The sequence below is a fragment of the Mastigoproctus giganteus genome, chromosome 5 (assembly GCF_048544385.1).
Source record: "Mastigoproctus giganteus isolate SK-2022 chromosome 5, ASM4854438v1, whole genome shotgun sequence".
In the NCBI taxonomy this organism is placed as follows: Eukaryota; Metazoa; Arthropoda; class Arachnida; order Uropygi; family Thelyphonidae; genus Mastigoproctus; species Mastigoproctus giganteus.
The window spans coordinates 78282348-78297449 of NC_143579.1; the positions used below are offsets into that span (position 1 = coordinate 78282348).

The 15102-nt window shown below is 36.2% G+C and overlaps 1 protein-coding gene across 1 annotated transcript in view; it reads right to left on the reverse strand.

The window, feature by feature from the left end:
• The window catches only part of LOC150085511 (protein argonaute-2-like), a 444788-nt gene that overhangs the window by 370891 nt on the left and 58795 nt on the right, over positions 1-15102 (reverse strand). The window contains exon 2 of the mRNA XM_090373305.1: positions 3272-3575. Within this exon, the coding sequence (XP_090229431.1) occupies positions 3272-3575 (304 nt within the window). The remainder of the gene's footprint in view (positions 1-3271; positions 3576-15102) is intronic.

The following is a 15102-nucleotide window of genomic DNA, read 5'->3' on the forward strand; positions in this document are numbered from 1 at the left end:
GAAGAAGATTGAACAGAATGGGGATCATCTGATTCCGATGGATAAGTTCTATTAAAACTTTGTGAACCACTGAAAAATCTTTAAGTACCCAGCATCTTCTCCAAAAGCTGATTTTAACATTTCATGGGTTTTTGTTGCACTTTTCTCTAATTTGAAACAAAATTTGATGCAAATTCATCCCATCCAAGTGTAAACTCACTCATGTTAAAATGTGATGAAACACACAAAAATGCTTTCTATTCAGCACACCAATTCAGACTGACTGCAGATAAAATCGTTAACCCTTGCACCACTGACTAGATGCATTTGGTGATTATTATTATCATAATAATTTTTAATAATGATAATTATTATTATAATAATCACCAAAATGCGTGATAAGTCACTATGCTGCGATGTCATAATTTAAAGATACGTAGTCCAGTGTTCTCCCCAGAAAATTTTGCCAGCCAGGTGGGGAAGTGTAATACTTCGCAATATTATAAAATTTTCTGTTATTTATAAATTTGACTTAAGCAATCCAGAGCAAAAATCAATTGAATAATTTAACATTATATTGATTTAATGATAATTTGTGCAACAAACTTTGAAAAAAAATTTAATGACTAGTGCCATATTTAACTGAAAAATGAAAATTCCAACACATATACATAAACACACTAAATTTAACAAATAAGGTACTTTTTATTTAAAAAGTAAAATGTTTTAATAATAAATTAAAAAAAAAAATTTTTATTAGAATTCGATATAAAAAATAATGAAAAATATTTAAATCCTTATAGTGATTTTAACTCAAGATTAACTCTTCTTAATTTTAGATTAATTCTCTTCTCTTAATTTTAACTCTTCTTCTTCTTAGAGGCCCAGTTGTCTGCAGCTTTTTTATAATCAAATTTTGAAACAAACTGTTTCACAAGATAGAGCAGCCTCTGCAATGTCCTTGTCAGAAATTGCCAGTTCTGCTGTTGTTTTCGCAATTTCATTTTTCTTAAAGAAACTTAAGAGTGTTGTTTTCTGATTTAACTTCTTACTCATTATGGGTTCTTATTTTATTTTATTTTATTGCAATATATATTATTATATTTATGCACCTGTACGGAGACCAAGACAAACGACACATAACAGTTTGCAGAATTTAACGTGGTGTACTATCTTGCGGAATTATAATACTCAGCTTGCCGTAGAGATGGCTACAGAGTGGTCGAGTTGATACACAGTCGATTCAGAAAGTGTTCGAAAGATTTGAATAATAAAAGTGAATCTGAGTCGATTCAGTGAATCGTAGAATTCAACCAACATACTGACGCTGCCAACCGACTGGCATCTAATAGCTCAACAAAACACACAACAATATTCTCGGTAATCTGGATTCGCAGGGTCAAACTACGAGATGGCTACATGACATCAGCACGATGGTCGAATAATGGGAGGTCTTATAACTACGTAGGTAGGTTACATACCGGAAAGTTGAGTTCTACTGATCTTTTGCTGTCTAATCACAATTCCAGCCAGACTTGGAGCCCGCTCCTATCGCACTAACCTCAATCATAGTATGTTCGAATTAATATTAATCAAGATCAGTACCATACAGTACCGCAAGAATCGCTTAAATTTTAGCCGAGCAGTCAATTAAATTCACCAGGTAGTGCACCCATTTGATAGGTCCTGGGGAGAACACTGTAGTCAGTTCCTTTTTGATCACACCTCACAGACTCTCTTTTGCAGATTTTTATATGGGGGGTCAGGAGGGTAGCAATTAACAACGGACAGGCCTCTTAAAGCATATGCTACCTTTTTGGAAACACATTCTTGTTGCTCATCTTCACTGTGACAAAAATGAAGTAATGGTAATTAAAGGTTAAGACTATGGGAAGTCACCGAAACAGGACTTTATTCTTTGCACATGCCAGATCCAGATGTGGAACATCCAAAACCAAATCACAATAGGTATTTCTGTGTTATCAATAGTTATTAGATTTTTTTTTTTTTTTTTGCCTTTGATTTCTACACAGTCTAATTTGTACATCAAATTTCATCTCCGAATGATTCATGGTTGCCAACTATAGGTACCTAAGTGATGGACTTTAATTATAACCACCCTGTGTATATTTTCAGGCTGCAGTATAAACCACTTCAGTGGAAAAAATAAACAATATGTAGTGAAAACATTTTTTAGGAAATTCAAAGGAAAGTGTATCAATGATGAATTACTACAACTGTTCAAAGTGGCTACCAACACAACAGTGTGATGACAATTAGCCAATATTCATCAACACTGAAGAAGGACCTCTGTATTCACCAGATATTAATCCAATTGACTACCATGTGTAGAGATACTGAAGAGTAAGCCTTACACTGCTTCTCACAGAAATTTAGTAACCTTGAAGCAATCTCTGTTGAGTGCATGGAACTCCACTGAAAATATCATTTTTCAACTGAAGTGACAACAGTTTTCTAGAGAACTGGAAAAATTTTTAAAAAATTCCCAGAATGTCTGAAATATTTGAATTTTAATTGTTATCTATGTTTATAATATATTAATAAAATAAAGTTGTTTTAATTGCCTTAATCAGTACTGAATTACGATTAAAAATATTCTCATTCAAACTTCTGAATCACAACCACTAACTAAAAAAATTTTAATATTTCACAATTTTCTTTCCATTTCATATACAGTTGAGATATTTTTAATAACTCATAGTTGGAGAATCCAAATCAGTAGTGTGATGATAATTTCCACCGTTTTTGAAGAATAGCAGAAACATTGGGGTAAGTGAATATCATCAAATGGGGACTACTTTGATGAACAACCTCTGTTGATGAACAACAGAGGTTGTTCATCAACAGAGGTTGTTCATCAAAATAAACATCAACATAAACATCAACATCAAAATAAATCTAGTGACATTGAAGCAATCTCTGCTGAATGTATGGAAGAATTCCACTGAAAATAACATTTTTAAACTGAAGTGCCAACAGTTTTCTAGAGAACTGGGGAACTGTTAACAAATTTCCAGAATGTTTGAATTTTAATTATCTATGTTTATGACATATTAATAAAACAAAGTTTTGTTTTAACTTGAATAACAATTAAAAATATTCACATTCAAGCTTTTGTACAGCCAGTAACAAAATTAATTAAATTTTTAATATTTCATAATTTTCTTCTATTTTATATAGAGTTCAGATATTTTTAAAAACTCATGGTTGAAGACCCATCCAGCAAACAAATAATCTGAAATCAAATGCAAAATATAACATTTATAAATACCTATTAACTTTCCTGGGACATTTATCTGGTGTGATTGTTACTTCATAATGATGAAGGTAGCCTCGAGGTACACGGATTTCGAAGTGATTAGCTCGTAGTGTTATGGGTCTTCCTTCAGAACCCACATTTGGCCTCCTTGGACACATAAATAGAGGTAAATCTGGATATTGAGCCTGAGATGACTGAGGTACTACAGCTAATGATGGACCTGGTTGTGTTTGTGGAGGACCGGGAGGGCCAGGTGGAGCCATGGTGGGAGGAGGAGGACCTCTTGGAGGACCTGGTGGACCTACAGGTCCAGGAGCTAAAATATAAAATTTACAAATGTGTTTTAACTTGCATTTAACTTCTATAATAAATTTACATCTAATCAATAACATAAAATGACATAAGAATTGTATTAGTTATTAAATACAAGAGCTGTTCAATAAATAATGATCATAGTTTTTTTTTTTCATGATATTCTTTATTAATCATCCATATTTTTGATGGTCCTTTTCAAAGTAGTCCCCATTTGATGATATTCACTTACCCCAATGTTTCTGCTATTCTTCAAAAATGGTGGAAGCCATTTTCTGATGTGCATTTGAGAATTGCCTCCGATATCTTTAGAACTTCTGATGAATGGAAACATTCCTTACAACTCCTTTCAACTTTGGAAATAAATAAAATAAAAAAAAATCACAGGATGCAAGGTCAGGGTTGCAGGACAGATGAGGAACGCATTTGACATTAATGCTGACTAAGTATTCGATGACAGTATGAACAATGAGGTCTCACATTGCTGTGCAGCAGCATCCACCCACCTCGTGCAGTTTGTGATCCCAAAAAGTGTGCATTACAGTTTTGTAATAACTGTCCCATAACAATGATATGAGGTGGCACAACAGGCTGGTAAATAATTCTTTGAATGTCAAGGAAAAAAATAAAATAAAATAAATAAATAACCTATTTTGCAGAAGCCAAAACTTTTGCTTTTTTTCAGCGTTAGCAATAATGCAATTTCTAAACATCTTTGTTGCTTACTCTCTAGGTTGATATGATGAAGCCATGTCTCATCCACCATTATCACCTTGTGCAGAAGTCCACCATCTTCAGTAACCATTCACTGAATGCTCCTGACAAACCTCCATGTGAACTTGCTACTGCTGAGGCGTGAGTAGTCTTGGAACTCAACATGCACAAACGTGTCATATGCAAATGGTCATGGAAAATACTGTGCATGCTCCCTACCGATATTTTCAATATCTCTGCCAGTTGCCTTACTGTTATACGATGATCTCTCATGATTATAGAAGCAGTGTTTATGTTTCCTGTGGTGATAGCAGTGGCTGGGGCTCAAGGACCACCGATTTTTGTGATTGAATCACATTCATCTTTAAACAGTGTAAACCACCTGCAAGTTATGCTATATGGAAGCAGATTCACCATTAGCCTCTTTTAACATTTTTTGAGAGGGAAACAAAATCTGAGAGCAGCATACTGTTCCACGCATGTCACATTCATTGTTACATAGGAGAAACTGAGCAGACATAAACTTGACCGACCACCAAGGTCACTGTGTGCACGACTCAACTGCACAGTTGCTGTGTGATGCCGCTCAGTTTTGTGTTAAATTCTGCAGCTCAGCTAGGAATAGCAAGCACTATGGTTGTTCATGAAAAATTATGTTAATTTTTTTGTTGAACAGCTCTGAGAGTTCTTATATTATTACATGTGTTTTCTATATTGTTTTTATTTTAATGTTAAATATAGAAGAATATAGTAAAATGCAACCTCATAACACAAATAACACTGGTCAGCATCACTTTCATCCCTGAAATAATTTTGACAGATTCTAGTAAAATTAAACCTCTTAACACAAATAACAAACTGGTCAGCATCAATGACCAAATATCAAGACCTGTAATTGGTTTTTTTTTTTTTTTTTATAGAACATTTAGGAGATTTCTAGAGCATTCGGGAGCTTCCTACAAAAGAATGTTCTGGAACATTCTAGAATATTGTTATTTGTAAAATAATAAGGAGTTTACCTCAATATAGTACGTAGAACACTTGAAGTGTTCTGCGTACTATATTGATGTAAACTCCTCTTATTATTTTACAAATATTAATATCAACGTAGAACGTACTGAGTATTACAGCTCTGATTCATACTATAGAATATTGTTATGTGCAGAAGAAAAAGGTCAGGATGTTTCTGGAAGGTTTCAGAACTTGACAGAGTTCTCTAGAAACATCGGGTATTTCAAAAAATGTATATGTTTCAGAGAGTGAGTGGTGAACAAAGTAAATTAAGTGTTTTGGTGAATTAGTGTTTGTAAACAAGTGTTGTGTGCATAAATGTAAACCGTGAACTGCGTTTAAATTAGAAATAAAAATCTGCAATTTCTTAATTGTGTTCTTATGTGCGCATACCTCGACTATACATGAAATAGGTTGTGTTCTTGCCGAAATAAGCCCGATAGATGTTGCTACATTTGAGGAAGAATGTGGTATTAAAATCACAGCAGAAACCACTGTCACAACTTGTCAGAAAAGTCTCTGAACTATTTTGGATGTAAGGTCGGAGATCGAGATAAAGTATGGGCTCCAAAGATTTCCTATAGCTCATATTCAAGGAAAATAACAGGCTGACTCAGAGATAGTCATAAATCAATGCCAGGAACCTTGAGACCACATAAACAATTGTTACTTTTGTATGACCAATATTTCTGGGAAATCCAAGCATAAAGCAGAGTATCTCAACATACTTTCTGCTCTAAGGTTGGTTCCTCACATTGATACAATGCCAGTGCCAAAGCCACCAGAAACTTATGGACTTGACTCGGATTCAGGATCGTAAAAGAAAGATGCAAACCGGAACAAGTACAGATCCAGATTTTCAACTCTTGATACTACAAAGTCGCATCTAATCACTCAGGCAGAATTGAACCATTTGGTCCTCTCCAAAACCATATCTCAATTACTAGGATCATGGCTTCAGCAGTGGAATCTTCTTGAAAAGGGTGTAAACATGTCTTTTTATAGGAAGAGACAAGCAAACATAATGACCTATTACTCCACGGATGGTGCTTTGGTTTATTGTAACAATGTCCAGGAATTAACGAAAGAGTTATATCTGGAGTACATCCACAAGCAGCAGAGGCTTTTCCCTGATTCATCCAAGGTCAGTTTGAAAGCAGTTTTACTCCATAATGGAAATAAGTATCCATACCATTGGCCTATGCAGTTCACATGAAGCAAATGTACAAGAGCCTATAGGTTCTTTTGCAAAAAAATGCAAGGTGGATACACTAAATACTGCCGATTTTTATATAAGTGGGACAGCAGAGCAATGGATTGCCACTACAGGGTAAAAAAATAGCCAGAACATTCAGAAACTACACTAGGCCAGAAAAATGTAGCACATTCTCGTTTGGTGGATAAGTCAAAAATCTATTTACCTCCATTGCACATCAAGCTAGGTTTGATAGAAAATATTTGTGAAAGCGATGGACAGAAAAGGAGAAGGATTTTCCTGTTTGAGGCAAAAGTTTCCCCAAATCAGTGAGGCCAAGATAAGAGGGAATTTTTGTGGGTACTCAAATCAAACTACTATTTCAAGATGAGGAATTCACTAAAAAATTAAATGCTAGAGAATTAAGAGCCTGGAAGACATCTGAAAATGTTTGAAGGAACTTTTTGAGCAATGGGAAAATTTCACTGTAATTTTTGAGCAAAATTACAGTGAAATTGTGGATAAGCTAATTTTAGCATACAGGGATTGGGATGCAACATGTCGTTAAAGCTTCATTTCCTACATTCCCATTTAGACTTTTTTTTGCAAAAACTTGGGAGCAGTCTCTGATGAACATAGTGAAAGGTTTCATAAAGATATTTCTCAAATGGAAAAAGATACCATGGAAAATGGAGTTCAAATATATGTTGGCACACTACTGTTGGAATCTCATATGGGAGATACCAAAGAACGATTATAAAAGGCAAAAAACGACATAGGTGTTTTGGTATCAGATAAACATTTCTGTAAATAGAATACGGTTAATAGACCCATTGTTCAATATTTAGTACTGTATGTAACATTTTCTTAAAATATGTGAAATCTTTTTTGCTAGAAACTCAGTGTTTGACTTTATCCCTTCTTCCTTAAAATTGGTGAGTTTTACAACAATATGGTTGCCATATTTGAATTCAGCAACATCAAATCTACAAGAATCACCATGGATTTTAACACGAAATGGAAAAAAAAAAAAAAAGTATATATATATATATATATTTTTTTTTTTTTTTTTTTTTTTTTTTCATTCCCCAGACCAGAGTAACCTAGTCGTAGCAGGCAAATCTCAATAAAATATTTGGAACAGTTATTTTACATTTTTTGAGCCTAAAAAAATTATATAACACTAAAAACATTGTTTATCCTCTTTCTGAAAAAAGGTAGAAATTGTTCCTTGCACATTACATTAGACTAATTTAGAGTTCAATGAAATGTTTTAGTTAATGGACAAAATACATTACGTTTCAGGATCATTCATTTTTTTTCTTAAATTAAATGTTTTTTTTTTAAATTTTCTGTGATTAATAGAAATGAAAAGTAAATATATTTACCTCCTTATCAATTAATTAGCATTAGCAAGGGCAAATGATGCAAGAAAGCAAGCTTATATAGCATCAGCCAAAAAAAACCAGACCTTCTCATTTCACCCATCCACTCGCTCCAAATGTTTATCCAGTTCTGCCTTGAATCTGTTTAAGCTATCAACTTCTACAACGACAGATGGAAGTTTGTTCCAGCAATCAACCACCCGCTGGCTAAAGGTAAACTTCCACACTATCCTACAACCGTCTCACCCTAGTTTGAATCTATGCTCTCTCAGGTGATTATTCTGAGCAAGAGGAAGAATCCCATCAGCATTGAGCATGCTCAAACCATTCAAGGCTTTATACACCTCAATCAGATCACCTCGCAGGTGGCTAGTCTCCACACACACACACACTGTAATTTGCAAAACTTAAGCCTTTCTTCGTAAGAGCAACCGTTTGTTCCATTCACTGATCTTGTTGCCCTTCTCTGTACTTGTTCCAACAGCTCTACATCCTTCTTAAAATGAGGCTTCCAGACTGGTATACAGTATCAAGGTCTATATTATGTCTATAAAATTATATTATAAAAATTATAACTTTAAAGAAAGTTCAATAAAACTGTAGGTTTCCATTCCCTAAAGATAGCTGCTCAGTTCAATTACAACTTAATATAGGCAGGAGCAGCAGTGCGTAGCACACGTTTCTTGATTAGACCGGGGTTCCACCAAATATGGAGGAGGCGAAAAGGTCAGGGAATGACCACCGCATATCCCGAGAGCAATATGGCCTTAGAGGCTAATGCTCCTAAAAACCAAATAACAAACAAACAACAACTTAATATTTATTTCTCTCCTCCAACATTATTCCATTTTTAAGTCTCTTTTCTCTCCATATATAAGCATCCCTTCACAAGTGACATTATATTCACAAGTCTTGCATAACAATACACACAAAGCATGCACTGACTGTCTAACACTAACAATATTAATTGGTTGTTTTCAGTTTTACTGGTGCATCAGCAGCTAAACCTATAATGTGCCAAAACCAGGTTACATAAAAGATAACAGTTATGATTTCAGTGACCTAATGAATTAGGTCACTATGTCAAGAAATAAAACAATAAAATTTAGGCAAAAAAGGTTTAAAGATGAATTTTAAATAAGAGTAAAAAGGTTTAATTTTAGATAAGTGAAAACAACTGACATATGGTTACTGTTGGATAAAATCTGACTGAGTGTATAAGGATCAGTCAGATAACTAAAAGCAGCAAAATATAAGACACGTTCATGACTATAATGTGGACACTAGGATAAGATATGTCGTATGATTAAATAGGTGTCACGCTCCTTACACCTAGGGGAATCATCTGCCCTCAATCAGGAATGAATGCACAAGACAGTTTCCTTTATAGAGGCTGGCAAGAGCAGATTCCTTTCTGCAGTTCCTGTGCAGACTAGACTACCAGTGTTTGATCATTATTATTATCATTAGCTATATGGTGCAAGGAAGCCTGAGGCTTACGCTGCACCAGCCAGAAAAAAAAAAAATTTCTGAATTACTCTGAGAGAGAGTCGGAAGGAGAAGGGAATCACCAAGAAAGAGAAGAATAATGATATCCAGTTCAGGAACCTGGGTGTGCCAAGCCATACTCACCAGATGTGAGTCCCTGGGATTACCGGCTTTACCTGATACAGCTTGTTTGTGTCCTGCCCACGTGGAGATTGTTACCACTGGCAAAGTAGTTTGTTTGAGTGTGGGCTTTACGGCGCAAAAGCAACATGGCCATAATGCGCCGGGGAAAGTAGTCTGCTGCATAATAGATGCCTATAGTTTGTGTTTTTTTTTTTTTTTTTTTGGTAGTTGTTGGCGCATAGGCTTCTTTGGCCATAATGCACCTCCCAAGGTTTTTGCAGTACTTTGATCCAAGCCCGAGGCGGGAATCGAACCCGCGACCTTTGGGTTGCTAGGTAGGCACTTTACCCACCCGGCTAGCCCGGTCGGCTTCTATAGTTTGTATAGAGGACTAACATGTGGACAGGTATAAATGTAAAGGGCAGCTTCTAGAACATCAGTTCAACTCCACCTCATATCTCTATGAAGAATAGTATCACTATAAAAGGGCCAGAAGTTGGTTGATTGGAGATTTATTCGGCACATCAGCATCTATGGCCATAGTGTGCCAGGAGAGAGAGAGAGAGAGAGAGAGAGAGAGAGAGAGAGAGAGAGAGAGAGAGAGAGAGAGAGAGTGTGAGTGCGTGCGTTCTGGCCTCTTGGCTACCGAGAAGCATCAGTCACACGGACAGATGATTCTCAGTACTTGCCCACACCACGGGAATGTGGGCCAGTCCATGTACTGGCTCAAAAGAGACTCTGACCACTTGGTGTCGCCAGAAGGTAGGTCAGGATCCTCTTGGGGGCCCATTCCAGAAGGGAAAAAATAAAAAACCACCCATGGTGCTGGTTATGGAAAAGAAATTAATAAAAATTAAATAATAAATAAAGTAGAAGAAAATAAAATCTGTATAATAAGAATAAAATTAAAAAAATAATAATAATAAAAAAATAAAAAAGGTAGTGGTGCTGCTAATAAAAACAAATAAAAAAATAATAACTAAATAAAAGAAAGAAAGCAGTGGTGCTGCTACAAAAAAAAAAAAAAAAAAGCTGGTGACTGATACAAAAAAAAAAAAAAAAAAAAAAGCTGGTGACATACAAAAAACAAACACTTGTTCATTAATTCTCATGTCCTGTCAACAGGTAAGACATGAATATATCCATGCAGAACCACAAACGAATACATTTATCCAGGAGATATGAAACGTGTGGTATAAATTTTCTTGTTGTTGCACCAACAGGAGCTGTATCCCATCGAGACTGACAGATATAAATTAACTCATTCCACAGTCTCCTTCTTTCTCTTTTAGTATCATCTTGAAGGTTGATGGTTATTTCCAGAAATTCAGTCTCAATCTGTTTTTCCAATCTGTATAAAAATCCTCTATAAGTAGCCTGAAAGCTTACGTCAAGACTGTCCTGCATGCCCTAACTATACAATCACAAGAAGGTTCTCTGAAGGAGCAGAGTTTAGATTTGAAATGATTGAGCCATGCCCTGTGAAACCACGTGCCAGCAGCATACTTGACCAGAGGGAGGAAAACTGCATTGTAATAGATCCTTAAAAGATTTTCTAGAGAGCCTATTAACACGGGACACCCTAAAATTACACCAGTAAATCTACGTATTTTAGATGTTTGTCAAGTGAGAAATAAAACTGAGACTGGAATCAATTACCACTCCTAGAAGCTTGTTCTCTTTAACTATGGGGAGACAAATATCTTTGATCTTGACCATCTTTGTTTTTGACAAGTTGATTTTAAGTTTACTGGTAACAGTCCAATCATAGAGATCCTGGAGAACAAAATTTGAAGTAGTTACAACAGTGGCCCTAGAGTTACCACTGACCAAGATGGTGAGATCGTCCGTGAACGCTATTATTTTCACATTATCAAAATATCTGGAGATCCACTGCTGCAGCACTGTTCCATTTAAAAGGACCCAATATGGAGGGTGCCCTGATCAGTGGGAGATCTGGAGGGTGCCCACAGGGCACCCTCCAGATCTCCCACTGATCTCGATACTTGGCTATGGTTAGCCTTGACTATTATGGTTCTATTGGCAAAGTAATTACGGATTTAAAAGTAAACGTGGTTGGAGCACCTAGCCGATCGCAGACGCTCTCCCACCAAAGGGAGTTGAAGGCACCCTCAAAGTCAATGAACACAGCCAGGGTATATTTATGTACCGAGTTTTGAACCGAAGAGACAAAAAGTCCACAAGAGCATCCTCCCAGGAATGTCCAGGACAGAACCCATAGTGATTCCTTGAAAGCAAATCCTGTTCTACCAGTAGGTTATTCAATATAATGGCCATTAGTCGCTCTAGCAATTTACCAAAATTAGCCAGCAGAGCGATCAGCCTGTATGATCTAGCCGTTCCAGAAGGCTTATCCAGCTTTCTAATCAACTTAAAAAGAGAGACCTTCCAAATTTCCAGAAAAGTTTCTTCCTGAAGGCATTTGGTGAATAAGCTTAGAAGAACATAAGGTTTTAATTTCACCACTCTGATAATAAATATGTTTTCTACAAGGTCTAGTCCTGGGCACTTCTGTACATTAACTTTATGAGAGACAGCCTGCAGTTCATCCAACATAAAAGGTACGGTGGTTGTTGAGGGCACATAAGATTCATTGTCTGATCAGATTTTAGAATGAACAGCAGTCTGAGGTAGGATCGTCCAATGGAAAAACAGCATCTAAGGTTGGATTTGCTGAATCATGCTAGCTCAGTGTTTCCACGGAGTCCACCACAATTGAGCCAAATATGTTAGAATCAAAGGGCTTTCCTCTAACAATCTCGTATAGAAGACCCCTTGGGGGTCTTCTATACAAGATTGAAAGGCATAGACTGAAGCCAAGGCTTGGGCCAGTCTCTATGCCTTTGGTAATACCTACGGGCTCGATGAACTTGCCTTCTTAACTGGGATAACTCCTGTGTCCACCAAGAGAACAAGTCTTCTAATTAACGCTCTTTTTTTCTAGAAGACTTATACGATGCTTTTATTATAATATTTTGAATATAGTTCACTTGATGAGAAATACGTGAGGTTTCAAAAGAAGCAAGTTTCTGTTCGTCAAGGTCCAGAAGAATGGAAGAGTCAAAAGCATTCCAGTCAGTGTTTCTGATGGAAAACTCGGCAGAAAACTCAATCATTAATTCTGGCTGTGAGAAAGTGTATGAAGATGGAACAGCAGAATCAGGGAAAAGCACATAATAGATGACGCTATAGTCACTGGTAAACTAGTCTGTATACAAAGACCAGTCGGTAAGCCGGAAATCGAAGTGAGAGTTTGTCATCGTTATATCTATATTACATTCTTCTGCACAACTTGAAAAAGTATGCATGCCTAAAAATTAACAAACATATTACCTATAATCTCTACATCCGGATATAGAATCTGATGACTGGAATTTGGACTCTATATCTGGATTCCAGTCATCATAAGCTCTGTCAATATGTAATTCGTATATGATCCCTTTCAGGTTAACTTTGTTATTTTAGCGGAGCACAGAATTCAATAACTAACTGATCATTGCCACCTAGCAGACTCCAGGCAACAGTTGTTCTTGGATTACAATGACCTGGCTGCAGCGTCGGCCAGTTCATTACCCTTGACCTCAATGTAGCTTGGGATCCAGCAGAGACGGATGTCAAATGAACACTCAAAAATAGAATGTAGTGTCTGCTGGACCGGGGTCCGGGACTGGTCAGGAAGATGAGGATCATACCTGCTTCCTGATAAAGCCTATAATATACTCAGAGTCTGTATACACCATATACTTTTGATAATTGTAGGTTTTAATGTAGCCCATTAAAACCCACAACGTTCTTGACAGACTATTCCCAGCAAATGATCTAACTACTTTCTTTTGTACATTCAAATATTCTAGTTGCAAATTCGCTTTATACTACCAATTTCCAGACAGAAGAATTTACCATTGATAACTTAACCTCTGTTGCTAAAAAGATTAATGTTAAGAAATGTTCAGGGTTAGACCTGGATGGAAATATTTATTTTGTGATTACTGAAATTGTGCTCACAAGTTATGCTTTTGCTGTTTAATAAATGTCTCCGAGATGGTCTCTTTACTGATGTGGAAAGTTGCACTTTTAAAACTGATTAAAACACCAGCATTAAATCCTAGATCTTATAGGATTTAATACTGATTTTTTAGGTCCTATCACACTTGCCAAATCTTGGGAAGTTACTAGAGTGTCTAATAACCCTAAGTATTACTGATCTTCTTCAGTCGGAAAATATGGTGTCTTCTAATCAATATGGTTTCTGTAGGAAAGTCCTGTGAGGATGCATTTGTTGAATTTGTTTGCAGCATTGAGAATTCAACATCAAAGTACACGCTAGTTATATTTGTTGATTTTGAGGGCACTTTTGACTCTTTATGGTGGCAGTGTCCTCGAACGGTTAGATCAGCTGGATGCTCTCAGCAACTATACCACTTGTTCATGAGCTATTTCAGTAATCCTTATATCTTAGTGAAGTCTAAATTTCAGGTGTCTAGCAGAAGTTTCCTGACGGGTGTCCCCATAGGTCTACCTTAGGCCCCTTATATGGAATACACTGTTACAGGATTGGATTTCCCATTGTTTCAGTGGTACTAAAATCAATGCTTATGATCTTATCATCTTAATTCATGGTTCATCTAGATCTGCTACTGAAAGTAGTGCTAATGATGTTTTACAAAATTTATTTCAATGGACTATGGATAATAAATTGATAAGTTTATCTAAGACTAAAATGATATTTGTTGGATCACATTCAAACCCTCAACAACTGTCCCTCTTCAGTGAAATTTAATAATAACAGGATTCCACTTGTCTCTGAAAATAAATTACTTGGGATTACAATACTCAAAGCTTAATTTTTTTCTCATTTAAATAATGTAACAACAAAGATAAAAGGCACCTCCATAGCCAGGTGGGCAGGAGCAGCAGTGCGTAGCACACGCTTCTTGATTAGACCGGGGTTCGAGCCTGTGACCACCAAATACGAAGGATGCGGAAAGGTCAGGGAATGACCACTGCATATCCCCGGAGCAATATGGCCTTAGTTGCTAATGCTCCTAAAAACCAAATAACAAACAAAGATAAAAAAAAAAAAATTAACTGGTGCTACTGTAAAAATTTCTCGTTCAGATTGGGGTCATTCTAGACAGCATGAGAATCTATTATAATGCCGCATTCCTTCCTATGGCCACTTATGCTGTAGGTGCAAGGTTTCACAGAACTGTTAAATTTAGTTTGAAGTTGACTTCTATGCAACGTACAATATTATGTATGTTAAGAGTTTGTTGTACTGATTCAACTTCTGCACTGCAAGTTCTTGCAGGTGTATTGCCTTTGGAATTTCATGTAGCTTATAGAGGCCTTTGTTATAGGTTAAAAAACCAAATATCAAGTGTGAATTTATGGATTTGTCTCTGAATATTCACTCAGATGTTAAGGATGTAGTCGTTTGTGGAATGAAACCTGTGGCAGACCCGCTGGGGTTCATTCTGTCAGATCTGTTACTAGAACCTTTTTGTAAAGCAGAAACCTGTTTCATTCTCTTTGGACTTATTATTATAATAATAATGTAAATGCACAAGGCATAATGATATGAACATGAAATA